This window comes from Cinclus cinclus, chromosome Z, assembly GCF_963662255.1.
Source record: "Cinclus cinclus chromosome Z, bCinCin1.1, whole genome shotgun sequence".
NCBI lineage: Eukaryota > Metazoa > Chordata > Aves > Passeriformes > Cinclidae > Cinclus > Cinclus cinclus.
The window spans coordinates 56,700,758-56,723,532 of record NC_085084.1 but is presented as its reverse complement, the minus strand read 5'-3'; the positions used below and the strand labels follow the sequence as shown (position 1 = coordinate 56,723,532).

The 22,775-nt window shown below is 37.5% G+C and overlaps 1 protein-coding gene across 1 annotated transcript in view; it reads left to right on the top strand.

The window, feature by feature from the left end:
- KDM4C (lysine demethylase 4C) overlaps positions 1-22,775 on the top strand; it is a 236,830-nt gene that overhangs the window by 99,573 nt on the left and 114,482 nt on the right. Inside the window, exons 11-14 of the mRNA XM_062514063.1 lie at positions 15,233-15,426; positions 16,850-16,909; positions 18,840-19,078; positions 21,087-21,442. Of these exons, the coding sequence (XP_062370047.1) occupies positions 15,233-15,426; positions 16,850-16,909; positions 18,840-19,078; positions 21,087-21,442 (849 nt within the window). The remainder of the gene's footprint in view (positions 1-15,232; positions 15,427-16,849; positions 16,910-18,839; positions 19,079-21,086; positions 21,443-22,775) is intronic.

Sequence of the window (22,775 nt, the reverse complement as noted above, 5' to 3'; positions counted from 1 at the left end):
TCTAATTATCTAAGATTGGTCTTCACTGCCTGCCAACCTATAGAATTGGCACCACCTTGTTTAATGGGTAGATTTCAGGCTAGCTGCAAGTGGGCATAGAACATTTAATAGAAATGTATGGAACAGGTGGAAGCTAATACAGAGTTGATGCAGGAATCTCTTCCAGTTTGAGGGGGTTTTTTTGTTTGTTTGTTTGTTTGGTTTTTTTTGGTTTTTTTTTTTTTTTTTTGCATGTTCTTTGTGGTTAGTAGATGTTCACAGATTAAAAAGCAACTGGGATATCATACAGGACTGTTAGTTCAGTCTTACCAGTTCTGTCCCTGCCAAATCAAACCTCCTGTAGAGGCTTCTCAGAGGGGAAGGTACATAACATAACATTATTTTGCATGAAATGCAAACAAGATATTTTTGTGAAATTAAAGACTTTAAATTTCAATAGTGCTTTTATTTCTTTCAGTTGGGATATGAGTATTTTTTAAATGGACTAAAAATTACTCAAAGAATAAATTTTCATAGTTTTTAAGTAAGAATCACAGTAATGTGAAATTCTTGCATAATAATATCCTGTGTCTGATAAAAATATTCTCAAGGATCTGGCAGCTTTGGAAATGCAGTATTTAGGGTTTTACACTTTCAAAATCCTTAGTTAAAAAATATTGGTATTTAATATTCTAGACAAGCTAATTTTAAAGAGGTAAATCTGATCACCTGCGTGTCTTAAAATAATCAGTTACTGTTATATGAACTATTTATCCCAGTTTTGGGTGGAAGGGGGGAGAACTTAACCCACAGCAAACTAGTCAAATTTTTGTTTTTTCCTGTAGAAGATTCATTACTTTTACTAGACCTTTTGACTAGAGAAATGCTTTATCTACTTGCAGTGTTGTAGTAAAATATCTCTTTATTAATTTGGCAGGAAAAGTGAATAAGCAGCACATCATATTGTCATTATCAGAAAGCAGAATCCTGATCTTTTGTCAAAACATGAGGAACAATTGGCTGATGGCAATTCTGATTACTTTAGAAAGTAATTATTGAAAGAAAGCATACAGATCTCAAACGATCCTTTTATCTTTTACAGCATCCCAAAAGGAATAATGATAAAATGACACATATTCCTTGTTGTGTTCTGGTTAATAAAAAAGGAAAAGAGCTTAAATTAAGCATACTGTTTGGTAAGAGCAAAATTGTTATAACTTTGTCATAAGTATGATGCCTTTTGAATCTATATGCTATGTAAGATCAGCATTTTTGGCAAATCCTCATTGCATTTTAACTCCTAAAGAAGTCTGTAACCCTTCTGTCTCTATTTATACAGCCTTTTGCCCTACCCATAAGAAAAAAATGTTTTAGAAAAGTTTGCCAGCTAGTTTAATTGTATGCTGATTTAAAAACACTAAAACATGAAAAAGGTTTTAGTGTAAGAACACTTGGCTTGTTGGGAGTGGTTCCAAACTATTTGCTAATGAGGACAAAACTCTCCGAACACACTTGTTCCCAACCTCCTAATGCCAAGGAATTGTGGTGGTCTCAGAGTATGTAAGCTGGTATAAACGTGTTAATAGTGCAGTTACCTAGCCAAGGAAGTGATGATACTTCTGTGGTTTGCAGCCATATGTGTCTTTGGTCATACTACCTTCCCAGCTTTGGAGGATCCACATAGATGTAGGAGTGTGGGGAAAAGACCATGAATGTATGTGGTCATCTCTTCTTTTACATAGATTAACACAGGTTTTGGTTCTAAAGTTATCTTTGTGTCCTGTACTATAGGGTAATAATGCTCTGCGATACTGAACATCTTCCATTCTGTATTTCCTGTATTTCCTATTCTGTGCTTCTTTCCTGTTCTGTTTTAGTCCTACCTAATGCAGATCAACATGAATCTCAGAATAAAATCAGAAAAAGTGGGGGTTTTCTGGTGGTTTTTTTCCTCCAAAATGTGCAAACTTTTTATTGTCAGTGCAGTGTTTGATGCTACAAGATACTTCTTGGATCAGTAATTTCACCATCTATCCTACCTCTGAATTGGCTAATGGCAAATTATTGCTTTTATTCCAAGTTATACTGGTATTTGAAGATATTAGCTGCACTAGTAAGACAGAGTGTAATGGTTTGAGACAATTCCTATTATGGACTGGTTTAATAAAATAAATTATGCCAAAAATGCAAGGAATTCTGGTACCCTAGTAAATGGTTTTCAGTTTCTTATGTAATGATGAGCCTGCATGCCTCATATTGAGCTTCTTTTATCAGTTTGGTGTGCCTTCTTACCTGTTGTAACACTTGCTGATACTTAGTGTGCTCTGCCTCTCATTTTCTTTTTTAGGTTGATGAATATATAAACAAGTTGAATGCATTTATCTGATATTACTGCAGAATTAGTGTGTTTTGTTTTTACTGTTCTCTGAAAAACTTAAGTGTAGTGAAGCACAGTGAAGTAAGGTTTATTTTCCCAGTCTTAGGGCATGGTAAATTACCTGAGTTACGAGGAATGCTAGTCATCATCTTGTGTCAGAACCTTGTACTGTAGATTCATCTTGCCATCCGGGAGCTGTAATTTGGCTTCATTCTGTGTTTTAGTGCATTTTTCATCCATATTTTATAGAAGGTAATCAGTGATAACTTCATCACAGCTGTTACTAGAAGTGTAAAGGGTCCAGTAGATGGTCTTGCCTTAGTTTGACAGGTTAATTCTGCACAACCAAGTACCTAGGGAGGTGATAAAGAGAAGGTTACCTTCTGCTTCCATTTTCTTCAGGGTACTTAAGGCCCAGTCCAAGTCCTCTGTCACAGTGAATAAGTTTCATCTCACACTTAAATGTAATTTAATGAAATGCAGTGCATTTCACTGTGTATCCATTGCCTCCTGTTCTTGTCACTGGGCTCCATCAAAAGGAATCAAGCTCCCTCTTCTTTACTCCCTGCATCTGGTGTTTGCAAACAGTGATGAGATCCTCATGCACCTTCTCTTCTCCAGGTTGAACCACTGCAGCTCTCAGCTTTTCATCAAAGGGGACAGACATCAGTTCCTTTAGCATGTTTGTGGCCCTTCCCTGGGCTCTCTCCAGCAGCTCCTCATCTCTCTGGACCAGAGAGTCCAGAGCTGGGTACAGCGCTCCAGGTGTAGCCTCAATGGCAGGAGAGAGGTTGGGATCCCCTCCTGTCCCTGTGTCCATGGACGTGGCTTTGCTCCAGGTCAGGCATTCTATTCTGGTTGATGGCCACAGAGCTTGGGCAGCAGGGCTCTGGTGCTTGGGGAGCTCAAGTGAAAGGGATTCTGTTGCAGCATTGATATAAAGAAATACACAGCACATTCCCGTTTTGTTCTCCTACACTAACAAGGCACTATTAGAAAGCATTGCCTGAAGTGGCTTTCTTTGGTTTTGAGAGAATCCTGCTCTGAAAAGCTTCAGTGTCACAAAGCCAGTGGGTTTCCAGCACCAGCACAATGAAGTGGAGAACCCCAGCCAGCAACCAAGATGCATGCACCCACTTACCCACCCCCTCCCCACTGGGGAGGAGTATTGGAAAGAAAAGAATAAACCTTTTGGGTTAAGAACACTTTAATAATTTAAAAAATACCAATACTATTATGACTACTACTACTACTACTACTACTACTACTGCTACTACTGCTACTACTGCTACTACTGCTACTACTACTACTACTACTACTACTAGGAATGAAAAAGACAGACGAACGATAACACCCCCACCTGCTTAGTGTATTCACATGCAATACAGCAAGGGTTTGTGAGAGAAGCGTGCCCCCGAAAGCCTCTGGCCGTTCATCCCAGGAGCAGGAGGGCCATGAGCCGCGCCCCCAGCACGTGCGAGGGGACGGCAGGTCCAGCGGCAGGGCCGGCCGAGCGCCGCCCCGCAGCCTACGGGGCAGAGGTGCCGGAGCTCCTTGGAGGTCTCCCTCGGCCCCTCGCCGGCCGCCCCCTGCTCTCGGCAGCGGGCTGGCGGTGGGGCCGCGGGCGCAGCCGGGAGCGCCAGTGCGGGGATGCGCCGCGCACCCTGCGCCCGGCCGCGGCGCTCTGCCGGCGGCCGGACGGGCCGACCTCGTACTCCTGGTAGTCGTCGTCCGCCCTGACCGTGTGCAGGATGCGGCCGAAGAGCTGCCTGCAGAGCGGGCAGGCGGCGCGCACGGCGGCCCACCGCCGGATGCAGCCGAAGCAGAAGGTGTGCAGGCAGGTGCCCACGTGGGCCGCGTTGTCCACGTCGCCCAGGCAGATGGGGCACGGCCCGGCTGCCTCCGGCTCCCGCTGGGCCCCGCTCGAGCCGGCCGGCGTGGCTGAGCCGCTCTCCTGCAGAGCCTCCTCGGCACCGCGCGCCATGGGCTGCAAGAGACGGGGCCGAGTGCCGGAGCTGCTGTGGAGCCAGGAACCGGCAGCGGAGAAGGGCCCGGAGCGTGGGCAGAGAGGGGAGACGGGAGCCTTCCGAAGGGTCTCGGTGTGGGGCACACAGGGGGGACAGGAGCCTCCCGAAGGGTCTCGGTGTGGGGCACACGGGGGGGACAGGAGCCTCCCGAAGGGTCTCGGTGTGGGGCACACGGGGGGGGACAGGAGCCTCCCGAAGGGTCTCGGTGTGGGGCACACAGGGGGACAGGAGCCTCCCGAAGGGTCTCGGTGTGGGGCACACAGGGGGGACAGGAGCCTCCCGAAGGGTCTCGGTGTGGGGCACACAGGGGGGACAGGAGCCTCCCGAAGGGTCTCGGTGTGGGGCACACAGGGGGGACAGGAGTCTCCCTCAGGTCGCAGGGAAAGAGCTCGCTGGAAAGTGACGGAGCAGCCCCTCCACTGCCTTCCACAGGGGCCTCCCCCTCCGTTCCCCTCAGGCGCTCTGCCCCCATTCCAGGAGAAATGTCCCTTGCGCTGCTCCCGCCCAGCCAGCGGGACTCGGCTGGCACGAGGTACCTGCCCGGGCCGGTCGGGACGGAGGAAGTGGCCGGGAGCCCTCGGCGGTGCTGTGGGGCACTGACAGCGCGGGGCCGGGGTCCCGCTGGAGGCCGCACGCCGGGCCGGGGCTGCGAGCACAGGAGCCTGCGGCACCCGGCTGATGCCTGGTGAGCACAACAAACAGCCCAGAGGGCGCAGACCCAGCTCCACGGCGTGTCCGACGTCTTCTGGTGGCCTTAAATCCCCAGTTTGTCAGGTCCGGAGGTGAGCCTGGTGCCGCCGTGTCTTCTCCAGGGTGAACTGTCCCAGCTCTCGGCTTTCCCGCACGGGAGGCACTCCAGTTCCCTCACTGTGTTTGTGTCTCTCCCCTGGGCTCTCCCCAGTATCTCCTCACGTCTCCTGGGCTGGAGAGCCCGGAGCTGGGCACAGCGCTCCAGAGGGCAGGATCCCTCCGTGTCCCCCTGGCTGCACTCCCAGTGACCCTGGCAGGGTATGGGGGCGCTCACCGCTGGCACGAGTTCCTCCTGAGCCTTTCTGGTTGAGCCTTGCTGGTTCTTGGGGGTTATTGCTCCCCAGGTGCAGCACTTGGAATCTCCTTTTGTTAAACTGCATGAGGCTCCTGTTGGCCTCTTTCTCCAGCCATTTAAATAAAATTGTTAAAAAGAAAAAAAAGGACTTGTTTTGAGAAACACAAGTGAAAAGGCAATAATAAAAATGTCTGGGTTAAAACGTACAATAAATGGGGAAGAACAACCTTTTCCTTCAAGGAAGACCAGAGGAAAGAAGAAAAAATGTAGAACCTAATTCTTCACAAAACAAAATGGTGAAGGATTTTAGGTTCAGTCATATCCTCTGCAGGGTGAAGCAAAGCAATTGCACTAGTATATCATTGCTCTCTAGTATATAATACATAGATAAGTATAGGTATATAAATATATACATATTGAAAATGCAGTCTTTTGATGGGAGAAGCTCTCTTCAGTGAGAAAGTTGTGCGATTTGTGTTATGAAGTACCACAATATGTCCATCTAAGTGTAAATCCTATTTGAGAGAAGGCATTTTTTACCTACTAACTAACCATTTATAAAGGTTCTGCCCTGTGTCCTGCAGAAATTTATATTAAGGCAGCAAATTTCTCTTAGTTCATTTAAAATTAAAGCACATCTTTTGCAATGAAGGTTTAATCTTAAAGATGATAGGACTCCAGGTAGCATGCAACACAAGAGTAGCTTGGTGGTGGTTGATAATAATCAGGATGATTTAAAAATATTTTCATGAATGTTTTATCATAGGAACTCATGGTGAGTGACTAAAAAAAAAAAAGTGTTTTGACAAAAAAAATGTTTTAACAAAAAGAAGGGAAGGGAAAACCTGTATTGTCAATACAATTTTTCCTTTCTCTCTTTCTTTGCGTGAGCGAAACAAAATTCTGTTGCTGTGAATGGTCTGTATTTTTTTTTTTTCATTAGAGTTTAAATTGAATGCAATCTCTATTTACATTGAGCTTTTCTTTTTGTCTATTGTATTTGTTGGTTTGAAACTTATATTTTCTAGGAATGAGTTCAATTTTCCATGACTACTGGCAGATGTTTCTCTAGGCTCTTTAGTGACACTAATGTATTTGTTGATAACCCAGGGCTTGCTAAAAGGGACTATGCTTTCCATCAGTGAGTCTGGTTTTTTGTTCGAGAGCTTTAGTCAACAGAAGCACACTCCATTTCTTCCAAAAAATGTCTGAGGGTAGTTTCACTCATTTTGAATGCATACTGAACTCAATGAACTTTTGTTTGGCTCAGTTACTCTTTTCTCTTTGTAGTAGGTGAAATACATAATGCTCTGGTTTCACTTCTTTGATTGCTGTTTTTACAAGTTATATATTTGTTTGCTTTAATAGTTCAACCTAGTTAAACTTATTTCCAAGATAGTAGCCATTATAGTTTTGTTGTAAGTAGATTTAATTCCTAAATATTTCTACTGTTTATGTGGTCAACTAACCACTTCACTACCCTGATAGGAGCATTTGAGGGGTTTAGTTCATTGGCCTGCAAGATGCCTTGCAGCAAGAGTGTGTCAGTGTCTGCGCTGGAAAAAAGGGGCTTACAAGTAGGTTTTATTTATTAGAGGAAAATATTGTAGAGAATTCTGCAGTTTCTGTCTTCCTGACAGTTTGTGCTACTTTCTCTTCCTCTACTACCATTTCAAACCTTGACAATCTTTTGTTACAAACCTTTTTCTTCCCAGTGCCTCTAAACAGCTTAAACACAGCACTGTTGACTGCCACATGGTTTCTGTCACATAAGACTGACAGAAACTCTTGCTTTTGAAGTTCCTCCAAAATGGATGCCTTTTTTATTTTCATTGTTCCTGGCAGGTTTGCCTCTTTTTTTTTTTTTTTTTTTTTTTTTTTTTTTTTTTTTTTTTTTTTTTTTTGAGGGTAGGAGATAGGGGATTTAGGGGGTGTATGGCTTTTTCTTTTTTCCTTTCTCCTCCCTTTTTTTGCTTTTCCATATTTTTTTAACCTTTGTTTGCATTTTGTTTGGTCTTTGGTTTTTGTTTCTGGAACAGGAAACTGAAAATTGAATATGTTCCAGTGCCAGTTCTGACTGTGGCTTGACTTGTGGCCGTAATAAATAAGTCTTTCTTTGGTCTAGTTTCTTCTGTGTTATGAGGAAGAAACACAAGTATTTGCAAAGCATTCTGAAGTTCCTGGAAGGAAGCTGCATAAAACTACACATTTTTTCATTATTTATTGGGAGGTATATAGTTTTCTAAATATTGTCCTACTTTGCTGAGCAAAAGTACAAATGAAATGCCATAAACTTGATGGAAGAGTCATTTTGGCAAAAAAAAAAAATAATTAGTAGGTTGAGAATTTAGAATAAATCTGTTTGTTCTTTATTTTTGTAGCCTTATCATCTGTGAATTTTCAGTTATGAATAATGTTTGCCAGTTGAAGTAATGAGAGTATTGATATCCAAAGACTACTGGTTAATTCACCCTGCTGTTTCACTCATCATTTAGGGAAGCTACAAGACATACATGAGTAATCTATTTTGGGCGTCTTGGTCTTGAAAAGAATTAGCCATGCTTTTGCAAGAATTTATCATATGCTTCAGAGAAACTTAATGAATGTGATGGAATTTTACGTGCTTCACATGGGACTTAGCCAGAGCTTTTCCTTCTGATTGGAATTCCATTGCATTCCTCTTACCCCAGACAGAAGTCATTATGTATTGTGATTTACCATTGATAATGTTAATTTGCTGGTTTAGCACCCTTAATACAATGAGTTACATGCTAAAAGGTGAAACCTTTTCTGAAACCTGAGAAAAAATGCAAAATCAAATTTTAGAACATCTCAGAAGACTTAGAAAAATATTTCCTGAACTTAAGTAATTTATAACTTTATTAATATAGGGACAAGTCACTGCTCCATTTTCTGTGCTGTGTTTAGAACACAACAGTGAGGAATGTCCAACAGTTCTAGGGTTTATACAGTAATAATATTTAATTTTCAATATGATCAGTCTGTCAGCATTACCATCTATTAATAGAACCATAGTTTTTAATTGTGGCGACTAGATTTGTTGCTCTCTAAAAATTCGAGCTGTGTGGGAAGAAGGTTCTATATACTCATCTGGTTATATTGCCATGGATGTTCAGTTGTTAAACCCAAACCTTAATTTAAAAAAGACTTCTGAAAGACCTGTCAATAATTTGGCTTCCTGTATCACACTAACTGGCGATGTTATGAGACACATACTAATTGTGCCAGAAAATGGCTTTAAGTAATCTAATGTAGTAACAGTTTATTTTAACTGATAAATAGCAGTTCAAAATGAAAGAAAATTTCCTATTCCTTAGCTCATTTACTCAATACCAGGTGTATCTTCCCCTTTAAGCTGCAGTATTAAAGTTCTAATTTGAGGTTTTCCCCAGGTGGTATGTTTAGAATGGAATTTTAAAATTGAAATCCTATTGATTTTCTTTTGATTCTTGAGAACAGAGGAATGTTTCCTTGCTAGGTATCCTTTTATATTGTCTTCTTACCCTGCAATGTGTTATAGCTTTCCCTTTGCTGTAATTAATGAGCTAAGGATAATGCAATTTACTGAAGTTGCTGTAGTTGGGTCATTTGTGAATTACTTTTATAAGTTTGATAATAGTAAACCTTCTGATAGTAAATCCGTGATAATGACTGTAATATTTGTATGAAAAAGATAACAGATGTAGTAATGTGTCAGTATTAGGTATTGCAAAACAAGAAGTTGTTGTTTATAATTATATATGTATAAATTCAAATATATATGCACAAATGTTATTGCACAGACTATTTTCTTACTTCAGGAGCTGTTACAGAATTGGTTCATTCTGGTCTGTTGCAGATGGAGATTAATTTCTTTAAAATAAATTCTAATATCACATGTTCAGAATCATTCAATTTAAAAATACAGGAATTGGTAGGCAGTTAAAGATACGGTATAGAAGCTGTTATTTTATGGAACTGAGGAAGTGAAGTCCAGCAGTATGAAGGAAAGAACAGAGAGCTAAGAGAAAGATGGAGCAAGAGCAGTTGACACGCAGCAGAGAGGTAGATGCTCCAGGGAGGGAGTTTCTGTTGTATGGAATTAGGGATGGACAGAGAAATGAATGGAAGTGAAACAGCAGAAGGATTCAAGCTAGACATAGAGACTGAAATCAGAATAAAGAAAAAGAAGTTAATAGCGACTTTAATTGTGACTTAATCTTTCAGGGGGTAAGAGTCATGTCATTAAAGATACCACTAAAGGATAAAGAGGAAAGAGGCTGTGAGATGGAATATTTAAGAAAATATGGGGGTTCCTTTAGTTGTGTCTTGTCATACTGCCTCTGTTGTCCAGCTCTCAAAATAATGGGAGAAAAATGACCACTTTTTTGTAATGGTAAGTGATGCTGATGGAATGTGTTCTACATAATACAAACTGAGTCTTTTTTTGTAAGAATATGTAGATGGCATTATGTGTAAATGTAAAACAAATTAGAAATAGGAATTAAGGGAAAAAGCCATATATTTTGTAAGGCCCTATTTAATATTGAACTCTTTAAAAAATATTGCAGACTGTTTTCTTATAATGAATGAATACAAATAATTAATTTAAGAGGATTTTTTTGTTGTTATATAAAAAGGACCTTAAAGAATGGTGTTTTGCATTTGTATTTTTGTTGCGTGTGACTGGATGTGTCAGAGGAAAGAGTACTGTCTATGATTTACCTAAGGAAAGCTTGCTTTCTCAATGCTTGTACAGATGGTTAACTGCTACCAAAGGTGTCTGCAACACTGCTTACAAGTTGCCAGAAGGTTCCTGTGAAAATATATCACAGCCTGGTTTCATAGCAAAGGACAATTACTGTTACCAGGATTTATTAAATCATGTCCTCCTAGCAAACAGTACCTATGGAGCACTTCTACAGTCAGTCCACAGGAAGCAGTTCCGGTCACAACCCCTTTAAAATATTTTTTATCAAAATGTGCTTTTTACATTGTCTGGACATGCTTCATTTAAAGTATTGCAAGAGTGGGATATAGTGCATGAAATAATTTATTGCATATAGTTGAAGCTGGTAAGAAGAATCTAAATTATTTAAAATGTTTGTCTCCAATAAATACATCATGCCCACTGTTCTCTCAAGAAAACTTTAGTCATTATAAGCTTAGTCAATATAGGAAGGAGTATTAGTGAAAAAGAGCTTGATTAAATAATTTTAGAGCATGCTTTGTAGATGGAAACCTGCATAATGTAAAGAAGGTTACCAGCTTAATGCTTGCCTCATCCTGTTGATTTGTTGCTTTTGTAACTGTTTTGTAAAAATCCATTTTCTTTTTACAAGAGAACTTTCCATGGTTTCCTGTGGCTGGTAGCCTCCACATGATGTCCTGCAGGTGTGTAGTTTACCTACATTGTGCAGTTGCAATGTGAATTAGGTAATGCTTGCTTTCTGAAATGATTATGTAAGTGATGGAAAAAATACAGCCTTATGAAGTGCTACAATTCTTCTTCAAATTAAAACTTTGGAAGACTTTTAACTAAAATAGATTTCAGATATAGTGAAAATCACATTTTAATTAACAAAATCCAATACTTAGTGCAAAATGTTCAAAGTCCTTCAGATATTTCAAGCTTAGTGAGTTAAATCTTTAACATACTAGGTAGTATAACAGCTAATGTTTTGGTGGAGAAGATGCTTTTTGTGAACAAAGACATCAGTTCATATCTTACAAGATGCATCAGAGGTATGCTTCCTTGAACTAAAAGGTAAAAATGCAAATCAGAAGACTTGACTCTGGATGTAGATTACTGTGCTTAAAACCATGGTGCTAAGAAATACTCTGTTACTAGTCAAATAATAAACCATCAATTTGCTTTCTGTTGTAGCAAAGTATGATATTCTCTACGGATATTTTTATATTAGTTTTAAAAATACCATAATTCATTTTATGAAAGAGCTTTTCATCATTAAATATTAAATATTAATGATGAGAAGTCAGAAAGACCTGTAAGTCATGCACTTCCTAATGGTATAAAAAATGTTTTATAAAAACTGTTCTTAGGTGCATCATATATTTTAGAATGTGCTTAAGTGTGTGTTTATTAGTCTAGAAGCTTCTTCTATATTCTTTTATATTTTCCTGAATCAGAGTACAAAATGGGAAAAAAAGGAAATTTATTTATTTTTTAAAGTATAAAATTATTATCTTTTCCATTCACATATAGCATGTGTTTGAAAACATCTTTTGACTGCATAATACTCTTGTAGGTGATTTTCTCATATCACAAATATATCTCACATATATTTCTACCAGTTAATTAAAGTTGCTAAAACTTTTTTTCTTCCAATTCATTCTGTAAAGGTTTGCCCTTACTAATAAAATTCAGCTGAATTGCTTACTTTCAAGCTCTATGTATATGACAGGATAAATAATAATCATAGTAGTGGTATCATTGGTAATGTTTGTAGTCAGAATTTAATAGTAAGAATTGTGAAGGAGTCTCATTCTTTTTAGTATTGATTGTAATAGTAGTGTTTGATTAAAGAATAAATATCAAACTAATTCTATAGTATGTAGAAAATAATTGTTTCCAGTACAAAGGTAGTGATATTTATCTATGGCAGCCTCAGCTGCCTTTTATGTGATAGTCTAATTACTTTGATTTTGCATTTACTTTTAAGAAATATTAGAAGTTTTTTTTTAAAAAAGCTACAAAAAAACCCAAAAAACCCCACACCAAAACAAACACCAAGTACTTTAGTAGACAGGGAAATGTCTGTTTTGTGTTTTTCCCAGGAGCCTCTTCAACAGAATCACATTTAGTTTTGTTTTAGAGAGGATCTTTCAGTCCCTTTTACAAGTTAGGAGCAGGAAGTGACCTAACTGCCAGCCACAAGCCAGTCAAATGAGAAATGAATTAAAAACAGTAAAAACCATCACCACCAAGAAGAATGAAGGATCCTACAGATGATTTATCAAAGCAACAGTTTTTGTGTTTGTGGTGTTCTTCTTTTCTTGAATCATTTGAGAAAAAAATGAGTAGAATTTATTTTCTGACCATATCTGCTCATGTTGTCTGATATGATAATTCCAGGTTTTTCCACCCTTCAGTGCCTAGAAGCCTGTCTTCTGTATTTTTTGGGCAGTGATACTATTCAGCATGATGTTACTCTGTTGCTTTTTACTCAAAAGTATATTTTACTTGAGATTGAAAACTAAAAAAAAAAAAACAAAACAAAAAAAAAACAACAACAACAAAAAAAAAACTACTGTGTTTCTAATACCTGCCCTGGGTTTGTTAATTCTTTTGCAGTAGTTCTATTAAAATGAAATGGAAAATGATCAGAGATTATTGAAAGACAGAAATTGTATCCCATTTAGGTGTGATTTATTTTGAGTCCTTTAATACCTTATTATCATTCTAGCATAGAATACATTTTATTTCTTGATATATTTTCTTCCTTAATGCTCCAGTGCTTACTTAAGTGATTATTTTCTGTCGAGGCACTGGAAATCTTGGTGTTTAACAGCAAAATTTTGGGTTTAGCCATCATTTCTTACTGGTCTTTTCAACATGTGAAAAGATCTTGTGTTTTAAAGGGAGAGAGAATCCAGTGTTGTTTGTCTTTATTTTACAAATGTCAGTTTTGAAAGTTAAAAATACTACTTTGGATTTCTGTACACTTTTCCAGTATACAGAAGTGTCTTTTTTTTTTTTTTGTTTGTTTAACTTCTCATTGTGTATCAAGGACTCTCTGGAACATACTATTTCAAATATGTTTGACTTTTTTACAAGTGTGTATATAAGTGTGTATATGCATGTTTTTTGAAAAGGGAGCATTCAGATGGTATTTTGGATAAAAACTATAGCTAAAGGCAGCTGCATAAAGTTACAGTTTCTCTCTTGAATTTTTTTCCTTCTTTCCATTTCATCCCCCATTAGATGGCAGTGTTGTGAATGTGCAGGATATCAATGCTGACATACTGAAAGGAAAGCATTTTTAACACGTCAGATGCTTTTTCATTTTATGTGTTATGAATTTCAAAAGGAAGAAGGGTGAACTAGAAATGATAGATGGAAATAGTAGATAAAGAAATTTGCATTTAGTGTACAGAAACCTATCTAGTAGGAAAGTTGCATTCAGTCCTTTGTGTGTTTCAGCTTGTTTAAAAAAAAAAAGTAATAAAAATAGTTATAGTAAACCATAAAGCCAGGCCAAGCATTTACCAGATTTTTCTATGCATCTGTTCTTACCGGAAAGAAAATACTGTCTCAGTTTTGTGCTTTAACAGAGTTATTTTGCTATAGCCAAGTTCTTTCAAATTTTTTTTTTGCGTAAGACTATGTTTTAGCCAATCGGTTTGCTTTCAATGTGAAAAAAAATTGCTAGGGTTTTTGTGGCAAGGTTTTGGTAGTGTTGAGTTGTTTTAGCAGTAGCTAATACCAGAACAGATCAGGAGAAGTCACATATTGGATAGAGCCAAATCTAACTGACTCCGAAAAGAACCTGCTCTGCCCAAAGTTGACCTTGTCAGTGACTCCAGTGCATTCATGTGATAGCAAATTTATAAAGAATAAAAATCACTCTGCAGCAGCTGTGAGAGAAAGGAGTGAGGAAAATGTGAAAAAAACATCCCTGCAGACACTAGTCAGGAGTGAAGTAAAGCCTAAAAAATGGGTGTGAGGGAAGCTGGTTTTAGTTTTGTTCTCATTTTTCACTGTCATAATCTCTTATTAATTGACATTTAGTTAATATAATATCTTCAAGAGAAGTCAAAGATGACAGTTTGTCAGTGGTCTGCCTGCCTTTATTTTCCGTCTTGTTTTCTCCCTCTGTTCTGCTGAGGAGGGGAAATGGGAGAGCAAGTTGATGGGGACAACTGGCAGGCAGTCAGGATTAACTCACTACAGTAGTCTGTGTGCTGTAGACATATTGATTTGCTTAATGTAGTTGCCTACTGTCAAGTATTTTTGAGTATTGGATACAATGACTTTAATGTGAAAGTTGACTCAGCATCTATAGTATTTCAAGCGGAGGCTCTTTTACATTTTCATGACTGTTAAGATTATATTCAAATAGGACTAAAATATTTTACTCAGATGTATATGAAAAACAATGCAAAAATTATTTGAGGGACTGAAGTCAGGGATTAGATTATAGTCAACGAAGAAATTATTACATGAGATTTTAGAGTCTGCACTGTACAGTGGATTGGATTACATGGATATGGCGCACTCCTCCAGACCTCAGACATAATAATTCTTTCTCTTGCTTCCTTTTTACTCTTTGGAGAAAAAAAAAATGGGAAAAACTGTAACTTGATGTGGTACTTGAATGCATTTATGTTCTGAAGAGTTAAGTCCTGGGACTGTAAATGCCTGCAAAAAGTTCGGGTCAACAGGATACTACGTGAGTTATTTTTAAAAGTAAAACTCCAATGTCACTCAAGATATGTGCAATCTCTGGATTCAAGGTGGCAAGTTTTGCTTAAAATTATCAGAACCAGCTAATACGGCAGAAAGAATGCTGTAGTTTCTTTTTTTTCTTAACCCATAGGTGTTTATGAAACAATGGAGTGTTCTTAAGTGCTTTTGGGAATCCTAGTGTAACACATTTGTTCGGGTAGTGTTTTCTCTTGAAGAATCCTTTCCTCTTGAAAACTGAGGAAATGTGAAAAAGGAAAACAATAATGCAGTAGAATAGTGTTTTGGATGTGGAATTTTTGTTCTGGGCTTTTTAAACTGCCAATTGTGGCATGTCCCTGTACTTGTCACTTACAAATTCCTCTCTTGTCTTGCAGTGCACTTGTAGGAGAGACATGGTATCAATATCCATGGATGTCTTTGTGAGGAAGTTTCAACCAGACAGATACCAGCTGTGGAGACAGGGCAAGGATTTATATACCATTGATCATACAAAACCAACTCCTGAATCAACACCTGAAGTAAAGATCTGGCTACAGAGGAGAAGGAAAATGCAGAACGTTCCCAAAAGGTATTTATATTTCTTTATTTAATTGTCTTTATTACGATGCCAGTGTCCTTTCTGTTTTGTTTTGGCCACTTCCTCTGATGTTGTTAGTTTTCTAATTGTTGTTAGAACTAACTGTTGTTAGTTAGTTCCTCTGTTTCTGTTGTTAGTTTTGGCCACAATAGATTTTATTTTCTCATAGTAGTAGTGAGGGAGTAGGGCTTAGAGCTGTGTGGTTGTGCCTGCATTGTTCTTTACCACACACATCACTGCTGGGGGTCAAAAAGAAGGGATTCTCACTTCTGAGAAGGAAGGGGGCGTGTTGTGTGCCCAGGGCCTGGGAGCCATAATGTCATTTTGTCTCAGAAAGCATCGTGGCTGTGGGTTGATTGGACTCACATGAGCATTTTGTGTGTAGTCAAATGGTTATATAAGGTGTTGTTATTAGTACTGTTGTTGTTACTGTTAATTTTCTTACCTCATTGCTGTTTCCAGTAAATTGTAAATTGTTATCTCAGCCCAGCGCATGATCTTTCTCTTTCTCTTTCTCTTTCTCTTTCTCTTTCTCTTTCTCTTTCTCTTTCTCTTTCTCTTTCTCTTTCTCTTTCTCTTTCTCTTTCTCTTTCTCTTTCTCTTTCTCTCTCTTTCTCCTTCTCTCTCTCTCTCTCTCTCTCTCTCTCTCTCCCTCTCTCCCTCTCTCCCTCTCTCCCTCTCCCTCACTTGCTGGAGGGAGGGGAATGGCTGCATGGATTTTAACTTTCAGCTGGGCTTAAACTACATCACATGTTTTCTTCTAATTAATTTCCTTTAGAAAAAAATGGTTTGTCTGTTTTCTGTATTAAGATCAACCTGGGGACAAGCCACTCTTTTTTTCAGACTGACTGTGAAAATTTGACTTAAATGTACCTAAGAAAGTTAGTGATTATGGAGAACATCAGAACGCATTCAAGTATTGCACTTAAAATCTCTCTTTAGTAAGGGTTATTCCAACATAATTTTTCAAGGTTCTAGAGATCACAGCAACCAAAAACAAGGGAGATGACTACTAAGAGCTGAAAAGGTGGTTAAACAGGAAAAACTTACCATAAAGCTGTGATAGAATCCCACCAGGTGTTTCAAGTCTTTAGTAGTAGTCTTAGCCCTCACTGCCATTTAATTTTAAGGAGGTACCGTTCCTTTTTGTCACACTCTCACAGTGCTGCAGCCAAAACCTGGCTTGTCTACCACAGATCAGTGACAGATCATAATAAGGGCTAAATCTCAGTTGGTGATGCTGACACTACTAAGAAATTGAGGAGAATAAAGTTTCTCAGCTTGTCACTGAAGCTATAAAAGCTTTAACCTTTTAAAGGAGTTTTATGTCTGTTTTACTGAGATGTATTATGGTTTTTGTTTGCATTGCACAAACATTTTTTGTACAAATGCACTTTCTTATGTTACTTAAAAGGATCTTTATGTATTTTCTTTTTCATTGTATAATAAAGGCCTACTTAATTTCTAGCCAAAGGTGGGGAGTTTTATGGGTATCTTGGTATTTTAGTGCAGGTTTTTGAGTTGGAGATAATACTGATCTTTTAAAGATCTTTTTCCTTCTTTTAATAATTTTACAGTGTAGTGGCTTTTTAAACTTGGGCTTAAACCAAACTTCCTCATTTTCTTTGTAAGTTTATGTATTTATTGAGAAAGTTATAGGAGAGTCAGCCTGTAATGTAAAGGACCAATTGGCACTGTAGGGGAATATTTTTACTGAAAATATAATACCAGTTTTTTTTTCTGGGTAGTGGTAGTTTATGAGGTAGAATCACTTCTTGAACAAGGACAGCCAGTGAAACAGCTGAACAGCCAGTTTGTCAGTACATGTACAGTACTAACCTGGACTCACAGAGAGAGCAATTCTGTTGTTTAACTAGGTGAGTGACATTTTTCCCTGTAGTACGTTTCCCTGCATCTATTATGCAGTATTAGTGCAAATTCTCACTTGGACCAGCAGTGATTCATTTGGTGGTATCCTTATGGGTAAGGTTCTGGTTCTGAGTAAAAAACAAAGACTTTCTAATAATTGCGTTGAAAGTTTTATCACAGGAACACACGGTCTGATTTATGCACTTTGCCAAGCTAATAAACACAATTCTAGCACTGTTTAAATCTTGAGTCAGCTTTTGTTCAGGCATGGTGATAGTGTGCATTGCAGAGGAGGATAAAATGTTTATTCAGCTTCCTTTCTAGTATAATGTGTTGGTTGAAATTATCATTTTGATTATGGGAATAATACAAGTTCCAGCAAAGTGGAAATAAAAATACCATCTCTGGGAATCTTCATGAATATAGTGACAAGGAGAGCTTATCTCTGACATTTATGGCTGAAATCCATTTCTGCTATATAACATCTAATGACTGCATGTAAATAGTAATAATACTTTCTGTTATTTACAATGTGAACTGATGGTTGTCTCATACTTTGGCAAATTTTCTGGAAATTGCTGTTTTATAACGAGTGTGTTGAAAGATGCACATTTGTAGACAAAGAATAAAATGTAAGGGGTATCAAAAGGTTTTCCTGGAGGTATGTAGAATCTAAGATGCAAGACTTTGGTGAAACTCACTTAAAATTTTGTAAATTTTGTAAAATGCATCTGCGATAGTAGTGCTTTTATCTCTAATTTGTTATGAGCTTTGAAACCTGCTTTATGATGACATTAAATACTCCTCTTGTGTCACATAGTTGAATTTGAAACTGTACTGATTTCCAACTGTATTTATTCTGAGCATATAAATTATGAACCTATTTCTAATGGGTTTGCCATTTCTCCTGCCTTAGGTTTTTCCCTTAAACTTGCAAGGGCACAAAAACTTAGGCTCAGTCTTTAATTTCAACCTCTTTTTTAAACACAGAATAATTATATGTATTGCTTGATATTGTCGCCTTTCAAAATACTTGGTGATCATAATTTTTACCTTTTTCAGATGCTTGTTGGTTCTTTTAAAACTGATTTAAAAACTTCCAAACAGATCAGCTCTTATGAGGATATTCAGACTAGTGTTTTATTAGCACTAAGGTTTTGAAAGATCACCTAATTTTACTGCTACTGTGAGAGTTTTATCTTCATTACTCTTGAAAGGGTAGTTCTTTTTCGAGTTCAAAAGAATGATTTATTAAAAAGCTAGTTTGTGTGCTAGTTATGTAATAGTTACTTAAAAACTGTTCTACTTTTAGACTTTAACAACTTTGCCATGGAATGATGATAAAAGACCAGAAGGTTAAATCCAATCAATTGTTAATCTATCACTTAATAAATTGTAGCACTATCTCAATACAAAAAGTTGAAAAATTGTCAGTTTTTTACTACTTTAAGCAGGTGAAAGGGACATCTATTGGTAGATGTTTTATCTTACCCAAGACAGACTTTCTACTCTGACAGCAATATCTCCTGTAACAGCTTCCATCACACCAGATCTCGATCTAAAAAGCTTAAAACTCCAGAGGACAAGAGAGTATCTGCTATGCTAGCTGATGCAGAAATCATAGTGACTGAAGCAGCTACTGATGACTTCAAGGTCAGTGAAGAACCAGAAAAAAAAGTGAGAGTGGTAAACATGGGAGTGCCTTCTGGGGAGGAAGAAAACAGTGATAGAATGCATCTGGATCAGCATTTATTGGATCATGTCGAGGTTGCAGGTGAGATAAGCACTGATTATGTTTCGCATGTAAGTTGTAGGCTTTTTGACTCCAATGCCACAAATCAGCGGATGTTAAACTAAAGTATTATCCTAGAGTAAGCACACTAAAATACTTACACAAAGAGTTATTTATGCAAAAAAGATTGATACTTGGCAAGAAAGAGAAAATACCTAACTTAATATTCTGAATTTAGAGTGATACCACCTGAACTCTTTTAGTTACGTTTTTTAAAGGAACCAAAAGAGTGAGGTTTTGTAAATTATACTTCTTCAGTGGACTCATATGTGTTACAGCAATTATTTTTGATATGGAAATAATACAGAATGTCTTAATGCTATTCAAGCAGTACAAGACATACATCTTTGCAAGTATGCTACATATATTACATGATTAACCTGCAAATTAGAAGTATTCAATACCTGTGCACAAAAATGCTGTATTTTGAGCCTCCAGATTCCTTTTAATTTCCTCTGGAAATGTCTGACAGCTATAAAGATCTTGTCTATTTCACATTCCTTTGTAGTTCTGATATAGTTCCTCTCCTATTCATAAGGCGAACTAAAGTTTTAATTTAGAAGTGGTCCTATTTTGTTTTATATTGCTACTGAAAATTCACTTTCAAATTGCATATAGACAGTATTTTAATTATTGTGGATATTAAAGATTATGTTAGTGCTTATTTGGAGGTGATTATCAACATGATTGATTCACATAAAAATACCAAGATATTGCAATATGGAAGTTTAGAAATTAATCTACACAAATTATCTGGTGCTCTTATCAAACCATTTCCATGTCTGTTCTATTTTTTTTTTTTAAAGGTGCTGTTGCTTTAGGTCTTTCCACAGCTTTTAGACAGAGGTTTGCAATGTTCATGACCACAGAGAAATTAGCTTTTAGTTAGCACCCATTCTGCGTTTATTGGCAAGGGAAGGACAAGCAGAGAAAAGTGGAGTGCTGCTCTCTCTCCTTTGTCCTCTTAAAGGATCTGGACCTTTGTAGGAAACTGGATGTTTTTAGATATTATAGAAGCTCCAGTACTCATGTTGAAGAAGGTGGTTTGCTCTGCATTATCTCTGGCTAATATGTCCATTATTCTCAGTTGAAGAAGTACTGTTTGTGCCCAGAGATTCCATTTTTCTGTTGTCTTTGTGTAGCTAAATTTTATGTTCATTTGACTTGGAAAGGAAATTTTTCAGGAAAAACAAGTTCAAATAAGCTTTGTAAAGAAAGAATAGCAAGGGACTTAACAGAAACTGTTTTCTTTAATATAATGGATGTGCTGCTGAATCAGAATTTACTGCAGTCAGTGTATGCCACAGTTCTTCAGGAATATGCTTTTTGAGTGATCTCTCTAGCCCATTGTTCTGTCTTTCCAATGCAAGTATCAGCAGAGGAAGAATTTTTGTAAAGTAAAATCCACACAGTTTCAGTCTTCAATATCAATATATAATTATGCTAATTTTTAAAAAAATAAAACTATGCTAATTGCTTTTCATTTTTAGACTGATGCTGTTGTTTGAAAAATATTCTTGGTATCTATTTGAAATATGTCTTTGTAATTATAAACCATTAATCTTTAGTTATTTTCATTTTTAAATAGGCATAATAGGTATAAAATGCAGGGTATAAGGTTCCATATACCAGCCTTTCATTTTTTTTTCATTGACTCTAAGTGCATGTGTGTGATATGAGTAAAAACTAAGGAAGCTACATGAATACTGATCATTTTGAATCAAATGAAGACCCACTATAATTCAAATGCAAAATACTGATTAAATGATCAAAACTATATTTCATACTCTAAACTCAAACCATTTACATTTAATTTATTCTTTGGTAAAACCTATGCTTCACATTTGTGTATGCCCTTCCACCAAATGGTTTCCTGTATGATTTCTAAATGAGGAGCTATGCTTTGAATTTGAATAATTTAGCTTGCTCTGAAATTCATTATGGTAATGTAAAGTGGGATTTATTAACAAATCATATTCTTGATTTATAGGAGGCATCACTTCAGAGTCAATTTTGAGCCCTGTACTAGAGAGAACAAAAATGGAAGATGAGGACAGGGTAGATCCCAGTCATTCTTCCTTCACACTTGAAGATTATGTAGCCAGCAAGCCTGTTTCTGATAACTGTAGAAAAGAAGAGAGTTTGAAATCTCACAATCAATATGTTTCATCCATACCATACTGTAAAGCAGATGGACAAACTTCTGAAGCAGAAAATCCAGATAGAAAGCAAAGTGTCTCAACAGAGGACGGTATCAGCAACCTAGAAAGTTATGGAAGTCATTTGGAACATGGAGAAGTGCCCCTTGTAAAAAAGGATGAAGAAGACAGCATGGAAATATCTTATGTATGTGAAGGAAATGACATCATTATAGTAATGTAATCTTGATTTAATGAAATATTAATGAGCATTTTTCTGAAACCTGATATCCATATTAAAGAATTTAAGAATATGCATGATTCTAATCAGATGATAATTTGAACATGTTTTGAAGTGTTCAGGCAAGAGTGGCAATTTTGATTTGAAAGCAGATTGTTCTTGGAATTTGCTTATTGATATATTTTTCCCTGTTATTTTAGGCGTCTGGTAATTTCGCTTTATATTTGTGAATCTGAAGTATCAGCAGCTATTCTCATAGCTATTCCCATATTCACTGCCTGCCAATATGACCAGGACTGTGAACTTCACCTACTTACTATTCTTGGATTTTGGAAATGGACTAAAATATGTAAAGGAAACACTTGAAGGAAAAATTCCACTATTAAAAGGAATATATTTTCAATTTTTAAATAGTAGTTTTTAATAATGTTTTCTCTTTGGTCCACCTACAAACATACGGCCTTTTTTTTTTCACTCTTGCTGTTTTGCTTTGATTCATGGTCAGTTTTGATTTTGGGATACAAAATGAAAAATTAAGCTGTGGTGGTTGTCAATAGCTTTTTTACTGGTGAGCTGAATCTCAAATTGGCAGAGAGAAAGCAGGAAATCAACTGCCAAGTTGCCAGTGTATTTAATGGGAAATATATATTTTGGAAGCCAAACTAAAAATCATGCTGACCCTTCCACATATGTGAACTGTGCTCTAACAACTTTTTTCAACGTTTTAAGTTTTAAAATTCTTGGCTCCAGCCTTTCCATCGTAACAAGGAGCAGTAAAAACATCTCAATATTTAATTAACATGTATTGGAGATCATATCTCTTCCTGTGCCTTTCAGATACATTATATTTATTTAATACATTTTAGATTTTCTGTAGTATTCTTGCATATTCTTTCTTTCTGTTTTAAGTGAAGAAGTGTACTGTATAAATGCAGTTTTAACAGCCTGACAATTCCCTTTTCACTTAATTACTAACTGTTTTAGACCATAAACCTGTCCTGTGCTTTGACTGCATGTTCTGCCCTCTGAATATCACGGTAAATATAATGTTGTTTTGTAATTTACTTCAATGGGCATGTGTACAATCTGCTAGGTTGGATTCATGGTCTTGAGGCACAGAGTGCTGTGGTTGGTAGGACTTGTGTGAAACGCAGTCCTTCCCACACCTCTGCCAGTATCCTTGCCCTTCCTCTGGTCCTGAATCTCCAGACATCATCACTAGCTTGTTTTCTTTGGGATTCCCCCAGTGGTGCTTCACGACTTTGGAGTGTTGGCCTTAGTTTTTGAAGCTTGAATAACT